Source organism: Mustela nigripes, chromosome 5 (genome assembly GCF_022355385.1).
Source record: "Mustela nigripes isolate SB6536 chromosome 5, MUSNIG.SB6536, whole genome shotgun sequence".
Lineage (NCBI taxonomy): Eukaryota > Metazoa > Chordata > Mammalia > Carnivora > Mustelidae > Mustela > Mustela nigripes.
In genome coordinates, this window is record NC_081561.1 from 115,963,099 (window position 1) to 115,981,801 (window position 18,703).

Genomic DNA, 18,703 nt, shown 5'->3' on the forward strand with positions numbered 1-18,703 from the left:
TCTTCAGTTTAATATGGTCCTATGATGGCTATGTGGATGCTATATAGTTAATTTGGGAAAGGTGAGTCAAAAAATGATAATCTTCTTTTTTTCATTTTATTTTATTTTATATCTTTTCAGTGTTCCAAAATTCATTGTTTATGTACTACACCCAGTGTTCTATGTGATACGTGCCCTCCATAATACCCACCACCAGGTTCACCCAACCCCCCCAACCCCTCCCCTCCAAAACCCTCAGTTTGTTTCTCAGAGTCTACAGTCTCTCGCGGTTTGTCTCCCCCTCCAATTTCCCCCAACTCACTTGTCCTCTCCATCTTCCCATGTCCTCCATGTTATTCCTTATGCTCCACAAGTAAGTGAAACCATATGATATTTAACCCTCTCTGCTTGACTTATTTCACTCAGCATAATCTCTTCCAGTCCCGTCCATGTTGATACAAAAGTTGGGTCTTCATCCTTTCTGATGGAGGCAAAATACTCCATAGTATATATGGACCATATCTTCTTTATCCATTTTTCCATTGAAGGACATCTTGGTTCTTTCCACAATTTGGCAACTGTGGCCATTGCTACTATGAACATTGGAGCTCAGGTGGCCCTTCTTTTCACTACATCTGTATCTTTGGAGTAAATACCCAGTAGTGAAATTGCAGAGTCATAGAGTAGCTCTACTTTTAATTTTTTGAGGAATTTCCACACTGCTTTCCAAAGTGGCTGCACCAACTTGCATTCCCACCAACAGTGTAAGAGAGTTCCCCTTTCTCCACATCCTCTCCAACACTTGTTTTTTACCGTCTTATTAATTTCAGCCATTCTAACTGGTGTAAGTTAGTATCTCAATATGGTTTTGATTTGAATCTCCCTGATGGCTAATTATGATGAACATTTTTTCATGTGTCTGTTAGCCACTTGTATGTCATCTTTGGAGAAGTATCTGTTCATATGTTCTGCCCCTGATTATCTGTTTTGTGTGTGTTGAGTTTGAGAGTTCTTTATAGATCTTGAATATCAGCCCTTTGTCTGTAGTGTCATTTGCAAATATCTTCTCTCATTCCATGGGTTGCCTCTTTCTTTTGTTGAGTGTTTCCTTTGCTGTGCAGAAACTTTTGATCTTGATGAAGTTCCAAAAGTTCATTTTTGCTTTTGTTTTCTTTGCCTTTGGAGACATATCTTGAAAGAAGTTGCTGTGGCTGATGTCGAAGAAGTTATTGCCTATGTTCTCCTTTAGGATTTTGATAGATTCCTGCCTCATGTTGAGGTCTTTTATCCACTTCAAGTTTATCTTTCTGTATGGTGTAAGAGAATGGTTGAGTTTCATTCTTCTACACATAGTTGTCCAATTTTCCCAGCACCACTTATTGAAGAGACTGTCTTTTTTCCACTGTATATTTTTTCCTGCTTTGTTGAAGATTATTTGACCATAGAGTTGAGGGTCCATATCTGGGCTCTCTACTCTGTTCCACTGGTCTATGTGTCTGTTTTTGTGCCAGTACCATGCTGTCTTGGTGATCACAGCTTTGTAGTAAAGCTTGAAATCAGACAACGTGATGCTCCCGGTTTTGTTTTTCTTTTTCAACATTTCCTTAGCAATTCGGGATCTCTTCTGGTTCCATACAAATTTTAGGATTGTTTGTTCCAGCACTTTGAAAAATGCTGGTGGAATTTTTATCAGGATGGGACTGAAAGTATAGATTTCTCTAGGCAGTCTAGACATTTTAACAATGTTTATTCTTCTGATCCGTGAGCATGGAATGCTCTTTCATCTCTTTGTGTCTTCTAAGATACACATGTAGGGGTACCCACACATAAATACAAATATTACACAGACCCCCTCAAAGCAAGTGGAGAGCATAATTAAGGCACCCATGTTCTGTAGAGGGTAATTAATACTAAACCTAATGGTAATGACTAAAGTAAAGTAATCATTCAGGAACAGGATGAGCTGGGAGGTCAGAGAAGAACTTCACAAGGAGCCTGACATTTAACGATTTGAGTGGGAGAAAGGAATACTTATAAAGAAAAATCCTGCTTAATTCCAAATAAGGGCAAAGGTCCCTGAAATAGAAAAGGTTTTAATTAAATGCAAAGTATTGTACAAAAATCTATAGCTGTAATATTTAGGGTGGCATAGGTCAGGAATTAATTAAACTTCATTTTAAGATGCTTCTAACAAATATATCATTCTCTTTTCTTTCTATCCACTTGCAATATATTTTAATTATGAATAGATGAAATAAAACAGGATAGCATTGTGCTGAATGAACAAAATACATGTGATATGATTTTAAAATATCACAAATGATAAATTGATTCATGTTTAAAAGATTTTCAAGGTAAAATGATGCATTTTATTTTCCTTGGAGAAACATCAAAAATGCTAATCCTATAGTAAAAAAAAAAAAGAAGAAGAAGAAGAAGAAGAAGAAGAAGAAGAAGAAGAAGAAGAATTTAGCATGACCTGAGAACCACAGTAGCTACAATTTTAGGCAGAACTGTACTTCTATTCCCCATTCCTGGGATTCTTAGATCATATTCCATTTCTTTTAGTTCAGTTTATGTAACATAGAATTAAAGATTATTTTATCCTTTTCCTCCTCCTCCATCTTCAAATATATCACAAAATAAAAGTTGAATCTTCTTCTATTTCCAAAGAAAGAAGAGTTTCACTGCAAACCCAGCTTGGCAGGTTTTCACTGACTTGCAAGAGGGAGAGAGTGAGTTACCCTGACAATCTGTCTGCACAGGGCCTGTTTTTCAGCATCCCACCCTGTCCAGGGCTACAGCTGGCTGGCAGGTTTGTTTTGTTTGGCCTGCACATGTTTGGAAACAAGTGCAAAACCCATCTCTGCAGCCAAAAGTACATGAAGAGCCTGCCCGGGGTGAGCAGACTGCCCTCGCGTACCCCAGCTGGGTCTCTGTCACAGGCTCAGTGGCTGCCCCAGTGCTCTGTTCCCCACAGCTCCTCTCCATCCCTCTGCTCTGTTACATTCCCAGCCCTTGCGCTGGATTCCTTTGGCAATCCCAGACGACCAGGCTCCAAACTTGGGTTCTTCACCACTACACTCCCCTGCCTCTATACATCTCACATGTCCTACAGTCAGGGGAATAAGCCACTGTCACTCACTACCAGTTTGGGTTAGAAAATGGAACTTCCAGAAATGCATCAGTACTGGGAGCTCATAAATCTCCTTGGTAGAATCTGCAATTACAGCCCAATGCATGCAGTTGATTTATTCTAGGACACTTTTCTTAACTAGCCAGAAAAAGGAGCGGGGGGAGTTCTATGAGGAAATGAGAAAATTAAACAAATCAAATGAGTTTAAAAACTTCCTGGGCACTCAAATGGCTAATACTGACCTGCAAAGAGCCTGTGTGAGCCCTGAGCTTGAGGAGTTTCAATTCTGATCCATCACAGATGTATGTAGATAAGTGACTTTTTTCTGTTGGGTTGTTTTCTGTTAATCACTGAGCCCAGGTCTTTGAGGTTCAGAGAGAAAAAACACATTGTCCTGCATGTAATATAAGGATGCCCTAAGAATCACAGATTTGACCCAAAAGTAATCCAAATATGGGACTATGTAGTTAATTCAGAATAATCAGCTTTTTTATAATTATCATAATCTTCTTTTGGCCCTGATGAGAGACACCTGAGACTATAATGTCTGCAAAAACTTCCGATTCACTTCACTATTTTTTTATCTGAATATATATATATATATATATATATATATATATATATATGCTTTATAGTAGTGTTTCTTTAAAATTGAGCCCTTTGAATTAATGTTCCACAGGGAATTCTTATGCTGCCATATATTTATCTTTTGAAAGTTGCACATTCATGCCAACAATATGTCAATCTAAGAAACTATGTTAGGGTGTTTTGAAAATACTTTTTCGTATTAACTAAATCTATCTATGAGTCTCAGGTGTGATTTTTTTTAAATCTCATCGAATAAATTTGATTCATTTGAACAAATTCAAGGTGGAACTGTAATTTTTTTCTCCTCTAAGATAGGATCAACCTTTCAAATTTTCTGGGATAAGTGAAGCAGCTTGATGCAGTAGGAGTAAAAGAACTTGGCCTTGCCTGTGCCCCCTGACTACTGTGTGACCCTGGGTAAAGGACTCACCAGCATGGAGCTCCTCATTTCCTTACTTGCAAATGCGCAGTTGAACAGGATCATATCTTCACTTTCTGCCATTTCTATTTATTTTGAGTAAAAGGAGTTTCAGATGTTATTTCTTCAGAAAAGAATGCTAGTGTTCCCGGCTATGGTCTTTACAACAGATAAATTCAGAGTGAATTTGGGGAAGTTAAGAGCACAGGTCCTAAAGCCCGATGGCCTAGGATTGAATCCCAGACCTGCTACATACCAAACGGCTGATTTGGGCAAGTGGTTGACCCTCTCTGTTCATAAATTTTTGTCTGCAAAGCAGAGTTGATGATAATATCTACTCATGAAGGTAAGATGAGAGCTATGTGATGCAGATATGTGAAGGGCTTAGGATAGTGATGGACTCATTTTCAAGTGCTCAACAGATGCTAGCTTTTATTCTATTGAATTTTCATTAATAAATGAAGTCAAATAAAACAAGGGCCAGAGACAGGTTTCTTGGGGGACTTTCCTACTACAATGACCCTCATGACTTAATGGAGGAAATTTATTCAAAATTGAAACAATTTATAAGCATCTGACATGTTGAGTCTGCCTCTCTTGAATTCCAGCTACCAGATGCTTCTATTTCTCCAGAATTGTTTTTATATTTACCCCTTATATGGGCTTACTAATAAAATCAAGAAAAGCTCATGAGCATCAAAATGCAAGATATGTAATAATCAGTTTTATGAACAGCGATGATTCATGCATATATAGAACATGATTCTTGCAGTCAGCTTATTAATGTTTTGAATAACACTCAGGGAATTAATTGGTTCATTATTGATTTACTCTTATTAGCAAGTAATGATGATAGCATCATAAATAAGCAAGCTATAAATTTAATTAAAGAAGGTAAAGAAATTTGATGTGCATTTACTTATAAACTAATAAATTTCATGTAAAGACATCAAATAGCATTTCTGGTATGGAAATAAGTGTTCATTATCATATTTAAGTATTATTATAGTATATATCCATATTTATATTTTTATTTTATAAATTTATATATTATGTGTTATATACAAATTTATGTTATAAATTTATAACTTACCATATATTTGTATTATATTATATTATATTATATATATATCCATATTTAAGGAGAGTTTATTTGAAATAGAATGCTTATTCTTGTTTTTTGCTTCCCCAAATGGAATATTTGGAAATTACATGTGAATCAACCCACGAACTATGTTAGCCACACTTTGTGAGTAATGAGCAAATCACGGGAGGTTTGTAACACTATGATCACTTGGAAAAAATCTTGGCAAATAAATAAAGACCCAAGGCATCCCAAACCATTCCCAACCGCTACATCTTTTCTCCCTTTCAACTCCTCAAAGTCAGTCCCTTAAACTGTAGTCTAGATCCATATTAGGGATATGGAAAGAGATTGTCACTGAAGACTCAAATTCTATTCCCTTTCTTGGAAATGTTACGGTTCAGGCGAAGCCCAGGTAGAAGTTGTAGAGGCTGACCAGGCATCTCTTAGAGACAAATTACTGGATAGCATGGCTTCAGTGGCCCGAGTGAGCAGACTCACAGATCTTTATTGCAAGCCTGGGCTGATGTTGTCTCTGGGCAAGGCAATCAGGTATCATGTTAGGCTAGTTACATGATGGTCTGGATGAAATCTTCTACTGGGGACTTTTGGAAATCATGTCCCAAGCCACAGTATGACCATGGGAATTTATCTTGAGTAAAACTTAACATAGAAATAGAGGAAAGAAAACTCAAAGTCATTAAAACATCAGACACCAGGCTAGGTAGTATACATTTATTTTATTGTATCTTAATTTTGCTTTAAGAAAACAGGGCCATGAAGAGAGAAAAAAAGATAGTCACACCCAGGTATCTCTTAATTTGAAATCTGTCCCCCTTCTCTTAGGTGATCTTTATGTGTTTCCCAAAATACCTGCTTTGTACATTCAGATTCTATCTACTTTTGTAAATTATGGAAAAAATTGGGACTCAGACTGGACCTCATCAGGAAATTGCCTAGGGTGACATTCCCAGATGGACACAGGGGCATGGAAGGTCATACTTGCCTCTAAGCGGTCTTCTTGCTCGTTGCTGTTCTCTACAGTTCCTAGGAGACTCTACCAGATGGAATCCTTAATCTGTTCATTGGAAGAATATTTTTCCCCCCAATTCCTTTACAGGTCTCAGAGGCGCCAAATTTATCTGCTTTCAAGACCGCCAGTGGCACAGTGAATGCTTTAACTGTGGAAAGTGCTCAGTCTCCTTGGTGGGGGAAGGCTTCCTGACCCAGAACAAGGAAATCTTCTGCCGCAAATGTGGCTCTGGATTGGAAACTGACATCTAGAGGGAGAAGAGCCCTTCCTCACCTGAAATCCACCTTGCTTTTGTTCTCACTAAATCCAGACCTTGCTTGAAGTAGTATTTCTGACTTATGTTTCAGCACATTTTAATGCAGCGTTTATAGCAGGAGGATTTTTGCACACACACACACACACACCGATTGGACTGTATCATAAGAGCTCAGAAAAAGCAGTCGAACAGGAATGAACATATCCTAACTCACAAAGGCATCTCTCCTTGCAAAATACTGCACTCTGCTGTTAAAAGCATAGGAGTATATCTCCTTATTGCAATCAAACATATGACCTATACCTAGAAGTATGGATGTTATTACCAAAGACTGATGGTTTTAAAACTGCAGAGTAAAAAAAGGAAATTAAGAGATTAAATTGACAGGCATATGTGAAGCTAATGTTTGCATTCCTAGCTAGCTAGTTATATATAAAGTGATAGACTGGCTATTGTTGGTAGAAGAACAAAACTGATCAGAAAAACTGATCAGTAATCATCCGATTTGAGAATTCTGCCCCTTTATCATTCTTTTATTCACACATACTGACTTTGGAGCTGCAAAACAAAACTGCAGTTTGACCTCCTATATGCTGCTTCCAGAGCTAGCTGGCTCCATGTTTAACAAATGGAAATGAGAATTTGGACACTGTGGCTCTCATACTCTGCATGGTTATGAAGGGATCTTCTCTACCTGGGGATAGTTAAAGCCTAGGTTTCAACACATGTTGCACCAAATGCATTTTCAAAGCCCACATGATTTTTCTAAATACTTAACAGATTCCATGAAAGAGAAGTCTATTCTCTCAAATGAGCTAACTGGGGTAATCATTGTCCCCAAAGGCAAACCTTTAAAGTAAGTAGATCATTAAGTCATCACTTGTGGAAATGAGTTTTAGGAAAGGGATTGAGCGATGGAACATGACTTTCATCCCGATATCTACAGGCATAATAGAATGCATAATTACCTCTGAGCTTCATGCATTTTGCCTTCTAAAATTACACAGTTGATTAATGAGAAGACATGAAAGTGGGCTTTGACAGAATTTAGTAATAATAAGAAGTGAGAAAAAATAATTCACTGCTGATAATTCTGGACCTATAAAGCAATACCATAGACCAATATGGGCGGTAGATGAGCCCTCCCCACTGTTGCACCACACCTGTGCCACCCCCCTCACCCCATGCCAACCATGTCCCAAGAGTTCCAACCTCCTGCATGGCCCACAGCTCCTGCATGGCCCACAGGTTCTCTCCCAACCCTGAGCAGCCATTCTACAAATAAGTCAGTGTTTATCGGTCACAAGAGAAGAAACAGCCTTAAGGAAAAGTTTATCACCATATGCATGTCGTTCTGCCAGACATCAACTAATGATCGCCCTACCGAGCTGCAATATTTTCCACATTATGAGGGACAAATGAAAAGCAAACTCTTTTCTCCATGGTCAATTACTGTCTTTGTTATAGTGTCACTTAGGTGGAGTAGAGGGAGGTCAGAAGAAAGCTATGCGGACGTAACATTTTTATAAGTGTCTACTTTCAGATTACTGCCTAGCACTAAAGGTTCTGATTGAAACCTAATTATATGATGTAGCTGATTACAGTGATTAAAATAGTATCACAGGAGATGCAATTAAAATTGTTATGGAAACACAATTTTTGAAATAGTTCAAAATGCAAGGACGTTTGGAGATGCTAACAATTTACAGTTGCTAATAAAAGGTCAGGTTACAAAGGCTGTTTGAAAGATATAACTGTCTTTTTTTGTGTATGTGTAGTAACAACACCAAGATAACTTTTCACATTCACAGTTTAAGACGTAGGCAAAACCGTCAATATTTTTCCTGCATTGTTTGAAATTGCACATATAGAACTAAACACTCCAATTGTTCTCTGAACCAGAACATAATAGTGCATTATATGTTTAGAAAACCAAGCCCTTTTAAAAGGTCTGGATAAATATATGATATGTAACATTGTCTCAGTTAACCAGTTACAGAAAAACATGCAAAATGTGATGAATTTTCTAAGTTAAACAATGAGTAATGTTTAAGCATTTCGCTTTGTGTATGGGCAAGTATGCACGTGGTCAGGTTTGCATTCTATCTGTACAATTAAAATTTACAGAATCGTTTCTGAGATAGAGATTCTTTTTCTCATATCTGAGATATTCGTTTCTCCTTTGATACATATACTTAAATACATATACTTTCACATATAAATAATTTCATATTTAGAATTTAGCTTCATTATCAGATATGTATTGTACCATGCACAGAGTTGGAGCTCAAACCGCTGTGGTTCTGGGGTGGTGGGAGATCACGTTATGGAAATGCGAGATTGCCAGATACAGAAATCTTCCCTAGAGCTGAAAAACAGTGCCACTGTGGACGTAATATACATATGCAAAACTCTGAAGAAAGAAGACCTCATTAGACTGCCATACACACAAAGATATAAATACTGTATACTGTAATTGATTTTGGGTCAGTAAAGAGAAAAGCTCTCTGACCTATCCAGAGATGGAATAGACTGCCTCAGGAAGCAGTGGGCACCCAGTGATTCAAGGAGTGACATGTGCATGGGCAGGAAAGCAGTTAGAAGCCAATCCTGTGTGCTAATAACAACCAGATGGCTTGGAAGTAGCAGAGAGACTGTGCCAAAGAGCAAGAAGAAATGAGAGAGCTAAAAAGGTCAGATGAAGACAGAATATTAATTCTGAGGATAAAAGCTTTATATGTGATATAACAGAGACTAGAAAGTGACTAACTGCTCTCAAAGAGAGGAGAAAAGCATTATGCCTGTGTTTGAGGAACATTATGCTAATGATTCTGTATGGCCTAGAACTGAAGGGGGCAGGATTTCAAAAGCTAAGTCTCTTAATGCAGTAACACATTTGGTGAGTGGCCACAGAAAACAAAGAAGGAGCAATGGGTAATGCAAGCCAAGAGCTATCGATGAGAATACAAGTCAATGAATCAAAATATTTTATGTTAGCATGTTAGGATTAAATATAACAAAGAAAAACAAAAGAATTTCTGTTTCCATAATAATAGGTAGGGTACACAAGGTTTCAATTTTCACTTAACAAGATCATAAACATGTTATATTGGAACAGTCCAGGTTCATTGGTTAAGTGAAGTATGACAGAGTACCATCCTGGATTCAGAATGTACCCAGTCACTATAGCTTTAAAAGGAACATTAAGAAAAGAAAGAACATTAAGTTACACATTGGAATGAAAGATTGGCCAACCATTGTAAAAATGCATGATGCTGTCACAAATGGTGTTGGTTAAAAATTGTTGCAAAATATAGAAGCACAAATAAAAAATAAAACCTAATAACATATCTCTGATATTAGTGACACCAGTTTTGAATTTAAGAAAAAAGGTATTTTTTAATCTACTTGGTATACTCATAATCATATTTTAAATAAGAAAATGATTGTTAGAGTATGTTTCAGATATATTTAAGTGAGCACATAAATTATTCTCAAATAATTTAGATAGATATTTACTATTGTAATAACATAGTTTTTACGTATTTTTACAAATTGTCATTTTCAGAAGTTTCTTATGCTGAATAAATTTGCACAATACTCATTCTTCAATTGTTTTTAGAGATTTATTTTTTACATTAACTGTGTCAATATGGAATAGCTTTGTTGTGTTTCTACTTCTAGTACATAAGGTAGCATGATGACTTTTATCTTCTTGTCCCATCCATTTTTACAATACCCAAATTAACTACATGTTCAGATACCATTTCAGAGTATTAATATAAAAATAGCACAACTGAATTCTAGCTGACCCAAATAACACATCTGTGATCCTTCCTACAGTGATCAAATTTTTTTATATATTCTAAGCTAGGAATTATTTTATTTCTAATTATCATTTCTGTGATCCTAAAAATATCTTATCAGAAAAGGCCTATTTTAATCTGATTACCCTGTTTTAACTTGGATAGCTGTAGCTAATTTCTTATTATTTCTATATTGGAGGAATTGCTGGAATTCTTAGTGTTTTTAAAGCTCCTGGGTACACAAAGGGTATAAAAATACTGATTTGAAGGGTATAAAAAAAGGCACCCGATGTTTATAGCAGCATTGTCTACAATACCCAAATTATGGAAAGAGCCCAAATGTCCATCACCTGATGAATGCATAAAGAGGTGTGGTATGTGTGTGTGTATATATATAATGAAATATTATTTGACCATAAAAAAGAAGGAAATTTTACCATTTGCAAAGACATGGATGGAGCTAGAGAGTATTACGCTAAGTGTAATAAGTCAGTCAAAGAAAGAAAAATACCATATGATTTCACTCATTCACGGAATTTAAGAAACAAAACAAATGACCATGGTGGGGGTGGAGGGAAGAGAGGCAAACCAAGAAACAAACTCTTAACTATAAAGAACAAACTAAGGGTTCCTGGAGGGAAGGTGGGCAGGGGGATGGGTTAAATAGGTGATGGGAATTAATGAGGGCATTTGTGATAAGCGCTGGGTGTTGTATGTAAGTGATGAATCACTGAATCCTACACATGAAACAAATATTACATTGTACTCTAACTAACTGGAATTTAAATCAAAATATGGAAAAGAAAAAAAAAATAAAGCTCTTGGGTACAGAAAACAGATTGGTTGTTGCCAGAAACGGGGAGTGAGGGAGGGTAAAATTGGTGAATGGGATCAAAAGGTACAAACTTCCAGTTACAAAACAAGTTATGGGGATGTCATGTACAACATGGTGACGATAGTTAATAATACGGTACTGCATATCTGAACGCTGAGAGTAGATCTTAAAAGTCTCATCACAAGAAAAAAAATTGTAACTAGTATGATGACTTAGGGTAATCATTTTGCAATATATACAAATTCTGAATCATTAGGTTACACACCTGAAGCTAATATAAGGTTACATGTCAATTATATCTCAAAATAAATCAAAGTGATTTTAAACTCTTATTTATTTTATCTAAAGAGAACTTTGTGTCTGTAACCCAAGCCTTTAAGAAACTAGCTAATTCACACTGTAAGCATTAGTTGGGTTCTCTTCAGAGTTATGTTATAGATTATGAGTTCATTTAATATGCAGGTGTGTACCACAGAGAAACATTTGGAAAAACCTCTCTTACCAAAAATTTCTAACTCATTTTTGAAAATCACATGGCTTTGAAATATAATGAAATTTGAATGGGTAACTCAAAAAACTTTATGGCTTGGAACAGTGTTTCTTCAACAAAAGAGTCAGAATGTCACTAGAAGTTATAATTGCTAAGATAGTACTTTTATCCTGAACCTCTCCCCCAAGAAATGTCAGATCTTTAGATTGCTATAACTCAACCAGAAACATTTATTTAAGAGTCAGCTGGGGGTGACTGTAAAGAACTGTTAAGGTCCAGGGGCGACTGGGTGGCTCAGTGGATTAAAGCCTCTGCCTTCAGCTCAGTTCATGATCCCAGGGTCCTGGGATGGAGCCCTACAATCAGGCTCTCTGCTCAGCAGGGAGCCTGCTCTCTCCTCTTTCTGTGCCTGGCTCTCGGCCTACTTGTGAGCTGTCAAGTAAGTAAATAAATAAAATCTTTAAAAAAACAAAACAAAAAAACTAAAGGTCCTATAAAGAGGACCCCTTTTTAGGGACAGGTAAAGATCTATCAAAACTTGGGAAAATATATCAGAAGATAGATTTGACCTTACCACTTTTCAGAAATTACGGTATCTGGATTTTTTATGCCAATGTAACAAATGGACACCAAGGAGCAAGGATACCAAGCATCTTCACTTAATCCACTCAGAGAAATTAGAAATGAGTCCATCCACTGAGATATCTGTATGGCTTCCCAGATGGCACTAAATATGCATCATACGGAGAAAATTAGAGAAGTTCTTTTCCAGAATTCTGACCATTCTGAATTTTCCTGAATGATCAGCTTTAGGACAAGCTCTCTTGTTGAATGTGAAGGTGGAAAAGAGACTTCACAAACTGGGACCCAGAAAGGAGGGAAAAGCAGCAACAGATCCATGCTCAAGTTTGAGTCTACATAAAAGATATAGTAGGATATGTGTGTATCTGGAATGACTGGATTGTATATCTCTGCGGTTGAAAAGGAAACAGCTCACTGTGATAGAATTATGACCCGTGTCACAGAGGAGCAGAGAATATGTGGGTCAAATATTTTCCCACGAATGGTAATAAATTTATGGGGTGGATGTCCATAAAGGGTTCTCTGAACAAGAAACAGTAATGAGCTCAACAGACATCCATTCAATGACTCAAACAGTTACATTAAATGCTATTCTGATCACACGCAAAAACAAAAATCAAGCTTGATATTTATGGAAGTCCACAAGCTGAACCCCAAAGGCTTATTCTTTCTTTATACAAATGACAGATCTCTGGTTTGTCTCTACAGCATCACGTATGGAGCCATTTATATGAGAACACCAATCCAAGCCCTCAAACAGGAAATGAGTGAGGAAGTATAGATACAGGGCAAATGAATAAAAAAGACTGGTATAAAAACTGACATTCCTGAAATAAAACCAAATTAATTACATTTTTAATTTATTTCCCTGTATAATAAAAAATTTCCAAAACCACAAGGCATCCGGAGTAAAAAAACTAAATGGACTAAAAAAAACTGCAATAGAATTTTGTACTTGGGAACTACAATATAATATCTGTCTCCTCCCAGCAAGGGAAAGTACTCTTTCAGATGCCAACAATGGTTATGCAGTTACCAAAGTCGGTACTCTTCAGCCTTCTCTGCTGTTGTGAGGTATTTGTGATTGTAAGCCTCTCCTTGTTCTTTCAAAATCCGATTGTAATAATCACTTCACTATATATTTGTATGACAATTGACCATGATGTACATCTTAAATATGTACAATTTTTATTTTAAAAAATAAAATAACTTCAAAGACTTAAAAAAAAAAAACAACCACAAATGCTCGGAGGCAGTCCTGTCAGTAGTTACTCATACCAGTCTTTAAAACAGATTCTCTGAAATAGTAATGGTATTAAATATTTTCCTTACATTTATGAGATATTTTTCATGCTCAATACACTTGTCATATTACTTTCATACATTGCTGGGAGAGGAAAATACTTCTCAGGACAATTTGGCAATACATATAAAAGAGTCTTTAAATTGTTTTCATTAGCTTCGAGCAAGATAGTCTAATACCTGAGAACTTATACTGGGGAAGTCACTGAAGAGCCACACAAATATTTTTATGCTAGAAAGTTTATTGCAGTGCTGTTAAAATAGCCTCTGACAAGAAACCAACCTAAAGGTCCAAATAAAAAGGAACTTCTATATATGTGTATATTTATGTGTAATTATATATATTTAATTATATATAATTATATATATTATGTGGATATATATACATACATGTATATATAAAACAAAAGCAAAAAATTATGATACCTAACTGCAATAAAATACTTTTAAAATAGCCATTAAGACATAACTTTAAAGGGTGCCTTTGTGGTTCTCTTGGTTATGCCTCTGACTCTTGATTTCGGCTCAGGTCATGAACATGAGATCAAGCCCCTCACCAGGCTCCACGGGCAGTGGGGAGTCTGCTGGAGATTCTCTCTCCCTCTCCCTTCATCACACTCTAAATAAATAAATAAAATTCTTTTTTTAAAAAAGGCTTAACTTAAGACTACCTAATGACATGGAACTATGTTCATGATGTAAGGTTAAGTGAAAACAGAATGTTATAAAATAACATGTATGATATGATCCATTGTTGCTATATACATGTGAAGAAAATTCTGCAAAGAAGTACAATAAAATTTTAACATTAGCAACAACAAAAAAGTTTCTTCCAATGGTATCCATGATACCAGTCTTCCCTAAGTCCCCTAAAACTTTGTAGATGATTCATCTATTTCTTTTTTTAAGATTTATTTTGTTTTATTTTAGATTTTTAATATAATGTTTCACTAGGATTTTTTAAGAATTCTACAAAATAAAAATCAAGTGATCATCTATTCCTTACAAACAGATATTTCTAAATATCCTCTCCTCAAGGCTCTTGCTCTACATTTTCTATGTGAATGGGCTTCTCTAGTTACATGATTTCAACTGCCTTTTCTGCATAGCTGCGTCCCAAACTTACATCCTCTGCCTCAAGTTCTGAGGTACAGTCTCGGATTTTTCACAGCCTTCTGGACAAATGCAACTCAGTGTTGTGCAAACAGTTCCTTGCAACTCTATTACCCTTCCTGCAAACTCCACTTATCTTCCTTTGTCCTGCATCTTAACACATTATCCAAAGAGAGCCTTTGTAATTTATGATTTGGACATATGAAGAGACGCTCAACACCATTAGTCATTAGGAAAAACACAAATTAAAACCACGAGATACCACTTCACACAGACTAGGATGTCTGTGATACATAAGACAGTAACAAGCGCCATTGAGATGTAAAGAAACAGGAATCCTCATACACGGCTGGCAAGTATGTAAAATGGTGCAGCCACTTGGGAAAATATTTTGGCAGCTTCTCAAAAAGTTAAATATAAAGCTACCATAAAACCCAGCAATTCTACTTCTAGGTATCTATCCAAGAGATGTGGAAACATATGTTCACACAAGTGTTCACAGCATCATTATTCATAATAGCCAAAAAGTGGAACAACTCAAGTACTCAAATGATGAGCAGATCAGCACAACATAGAAGAGGCATTGACTGGAATATTATTCCATTATCAAAAGGAATGAAGTTCGGGTACATGGATGAACCTTGAAAACATTATACTAAGTCAAAGAAGCCAGACAAAAAAGGCCGTAGATTGTACGATTCTAACTATATATAATACCCAGAAAAGGCCCAGCTATAGACAGAGTATATGGGAGTGAGAATGGGAATTAATTCTGAGTGGGAATGAGAGACCTTTATTGAGGGGATGAACATATTCTAAAACTCATTTATGGTGGTGGTTGTACCACTTGGTAAAATTAGTAAAACTCTATTACATACTAGAAAGAGTGAATTGTATGATATGTAAAATATATCAACAAAGCTGTTTTTTCTATCTCTCTTCACTCTTCCTTTCCTCGATGCCTTACTTCTGAATCCTACAGGAAAATTTATAACTTTTTAACTTTCCCTTGCAAGCTTTTGTTTTTCCAAAATCCCATTCCTATTCATTTTTCTGTGCATAGGAGCCACCTCCTCTCACGTACCGGCCAAAACCGTAACCCTCTAAAACCCGGACCCAAGTGACCTCTGGTGTAAAATCTTTACGAACATGGATTAGAAAAATGTGATCATTTGGGCGCCTGGGTGGCTCAGTGAGTTAAAGCCTCCGTCTTCAGCTCAGGTCATGAACTGGAGGAAAAATCCAGGGTTGTGGAATCCAGCCCCGCATCGGGCTCCCTGCTCGGCCGGAAGCCTGCTTCTCCCTCTCCCACTCCCCTTGCTTGTGTTCCCTCTTTCGCTGTCTCTCTCTCTGTCAAATAAATAAATAAAATCTTAAAAAAGAAATAAGAAAAATGTAATCACTATTCTTCAACTTTTACAATTCTCTGAGAACTTTGAACAACTTGATTCCAATTGTAAGTTAGGGATGGGAGGCAATCTAATTTAAAAAAAAGATGGTCCTTGGAGCCAGAAAAACTGTGTACAGAGCTCAGCTCTGCCATTTCCTCGGTGTGGGACAATAGTTACTGAACAGTCTGGACCTTGGTTTTCCCATTTTTAAGTGGGGACCTAGAATACGAACTTTAAGAAACTGTAATTAATATTAAGGGAAATATACACAAACTGCTTCACGTCTACTGGCAACATATTTAACTCAGTAATATTTATTAAATATCAGTTATTTTCACCTACCTTCCAATCCCCCAACCCACCCCTGGATCATGTGTTTATTCATCTTTCATAAACCCAGTGCTTAGCAAAATGTCTGGCATGTGATAGACAACCAACAATTTCTGAACTAAATTCTAGTTGTGAAAATAGTCTTCTTTCTATAACAGTATTCTCCCTATGTTGATTGTCACTCACCATGACTAAATATGTAAATCCCTTTCCCTACTCGCCTTGATCATGTTCTAGGGAGTGGCCCATTAAGACACAGCTGGATTGAAAATCAGCAACTGCAATTTCAGGCATCGGCCTGGAATTTTTCAAGTTGATGTCACTGTTTCCTCTGTCTATAGACGACCCATCCCTAGAGTGTGCCTCGCAGCCAGCACTCCCAGGGTGTCCTGAGACACGTACTGTCCAGGTGTTCTGGAGAAGAACTGGCTGTTTCTGAAGCTTTCCTCGAGGACCTCGAAAGCTGATCTTGCCTACCCCACATAGCTTTACATGAAGCCAGACCATCCCAAGCCTGCTGACTCTGGAGTCCATCTGTCCAACAAGTTTTGTATCATGTACTCAAAGTTAGAAATGTGATTGCACTTACTTTGCTTAAACAACCAAATGCATTCTCTGCGTCTCTTAAAAGGGCAGAGGATGCTACTTTAACCTATTACGGAGTATGTGTCGCTTTGGGCACCTTCAATTCTCTCATCACAGCCATGGGCTGCCCAAGCCACCCGGGGTCCCGCCTTGCTCTCCTTCCTCCTTATTAAGCTTCTCCTTTTCTTGACAGTTTCACCTCTCCTGTTTTGGTGTTTTCTTTCTCTTAATGTGCATTAATTCCCTCCAGACTTAGATTGCAACTATTCACAGAGTTATTTTGGGTGGAATTCCAGAAAATAAACATCTAGGCCCTCTTTGGATCTGTTACCGCCCGCTCCTTAACCAATGCGCACGCTTCTGCTGCCTGATGCTTCTATATTCAGAAGCATTTTTGTGCATAGCTCCTAAGGGTGGGTTAGTAGAGGTCAGCAGTCAGCAAATGTTCAGAGATGGGCTCTGAGATTTGGGGAAATAAAACACTCAGGGGATTGAAATCGTAGTCAAATTCTCATTCTTGGATTTCTCATGAAATCTCTCTTTATCCCTGCATCAGAAGTATGTTTCCAGATACTGAAATGAAGTTTTTCCCAGTGGGTGAGCAAAATAATATCAAAATATACAATGATTTTGATTCCCAAATTTTAAAAAATATCCTATGATTTGTGGTTCATTTTCTAATGTGGGGTCATTGCTGAAAAATTCTCAGCTAATTATCTTTTTTTTTTTTTTTTTTTTTTTTTTGGTCAATCTCAAGGTGGGAACAAATTCCCTTTCAAATTCCTCTCTGATGCCAAATGCAAGCAGGTGTAGACGACTCTGCGTTACTTCTTTACTCCTCTCATTACAGACTCCGGGGTGGAGGGTCGCCACACTCCCAGGAATGTGGGAGATGTTGTCTTTGTTTTCCACAACACTCTGAAAAATGCCAGGTTCAGTTATTCCCCGTGTACACTGAGCTTTAAAGAGATAAACTGACTGCCACAACTTGTTACAATATAGGCGGCCCCAACTCTAAAAGCTACACTGTCCATGATGCAAATGATACCCTGGACACATCATGTCTCCTCTCTCTGCAGTGAACCTATAATCATCACTTCACATCATTCTCCGGAAGCCCGTCCTGCGGATGCCAGTCTCCCCTTGTTGGATCTCCTTCTCCTTTGTCCTTTTCACTTCCAGTGGTGCAAGGCTTCATCACATCTCACCTGGACTTGCCTCCTATGAAAATATGTTTCCATGGCTCCATGCCTCATTCTTTTGTCTACCCCTCATATTTCCTCCACCAGATACGTATTTCTTAAGTAATGCCTGATCATGGCCCCATCTTGCTTAGCAGGCTTCTTGGCTCTCCACTAGACCCCCTCCCAAGTCTAGCACCATCCTCTCTCCTAAGGTTTCTCTCCCAGTATTTCTTCTACCCTGGAATACAAATCTTTGTATATTCTATTCACCAGCATGTAGGTACCATTTAGAACAGACCCTGGCAGAGTAGGTGCTCAAATAAGAATGAAGAAATCTTGCGGTTTAGTCAAATCTTATTACTCACGGCTCCCGAAATAAGTAAATTCTGATTTTTTTTTCCAACTTGATTCCTTTGCTTAAAATAGTCTCCTACCTAGAGAGTTTTTGTTACCATCTCCACTTACATGATTTAATTCCCATTAAAACTTACCTATTATTTACGTTCCAGCTCATAAGTTGACGTCTCCCACTGGAAACATCCTTCTCCTCCTCCATACTTTGTTTATAGTAACTGGGACCTCACACTCATT

General features: G+C 37.3%; 1 protein-coding gene across 1 annotated transcript in view; it reads left to right on the forward strand.

Moving 5' to 3' along the window:
- Positions 1-10,099, forward strand: part of FHL5 (four and a half LIM domains 5) — a 46,635-nt gene extending 36,536 nt beyond the window's left edge. Inside the window, exon 6 of the mRNA XM_059399248.1 lies at positions 6,326-10,099. Coding sequence (XP_059255231.1) covers positions 6,326-6,489 — 164 coding nt within the window. The 3' untranslated portion in view covers positions 6,490-10,099. The remainder of the gene's footprint in view (positions 1-6,325) is intronic.
- The last annotated feature ends 8,604 nt before the right edge of the window (positions 10,100-18,703 follow it).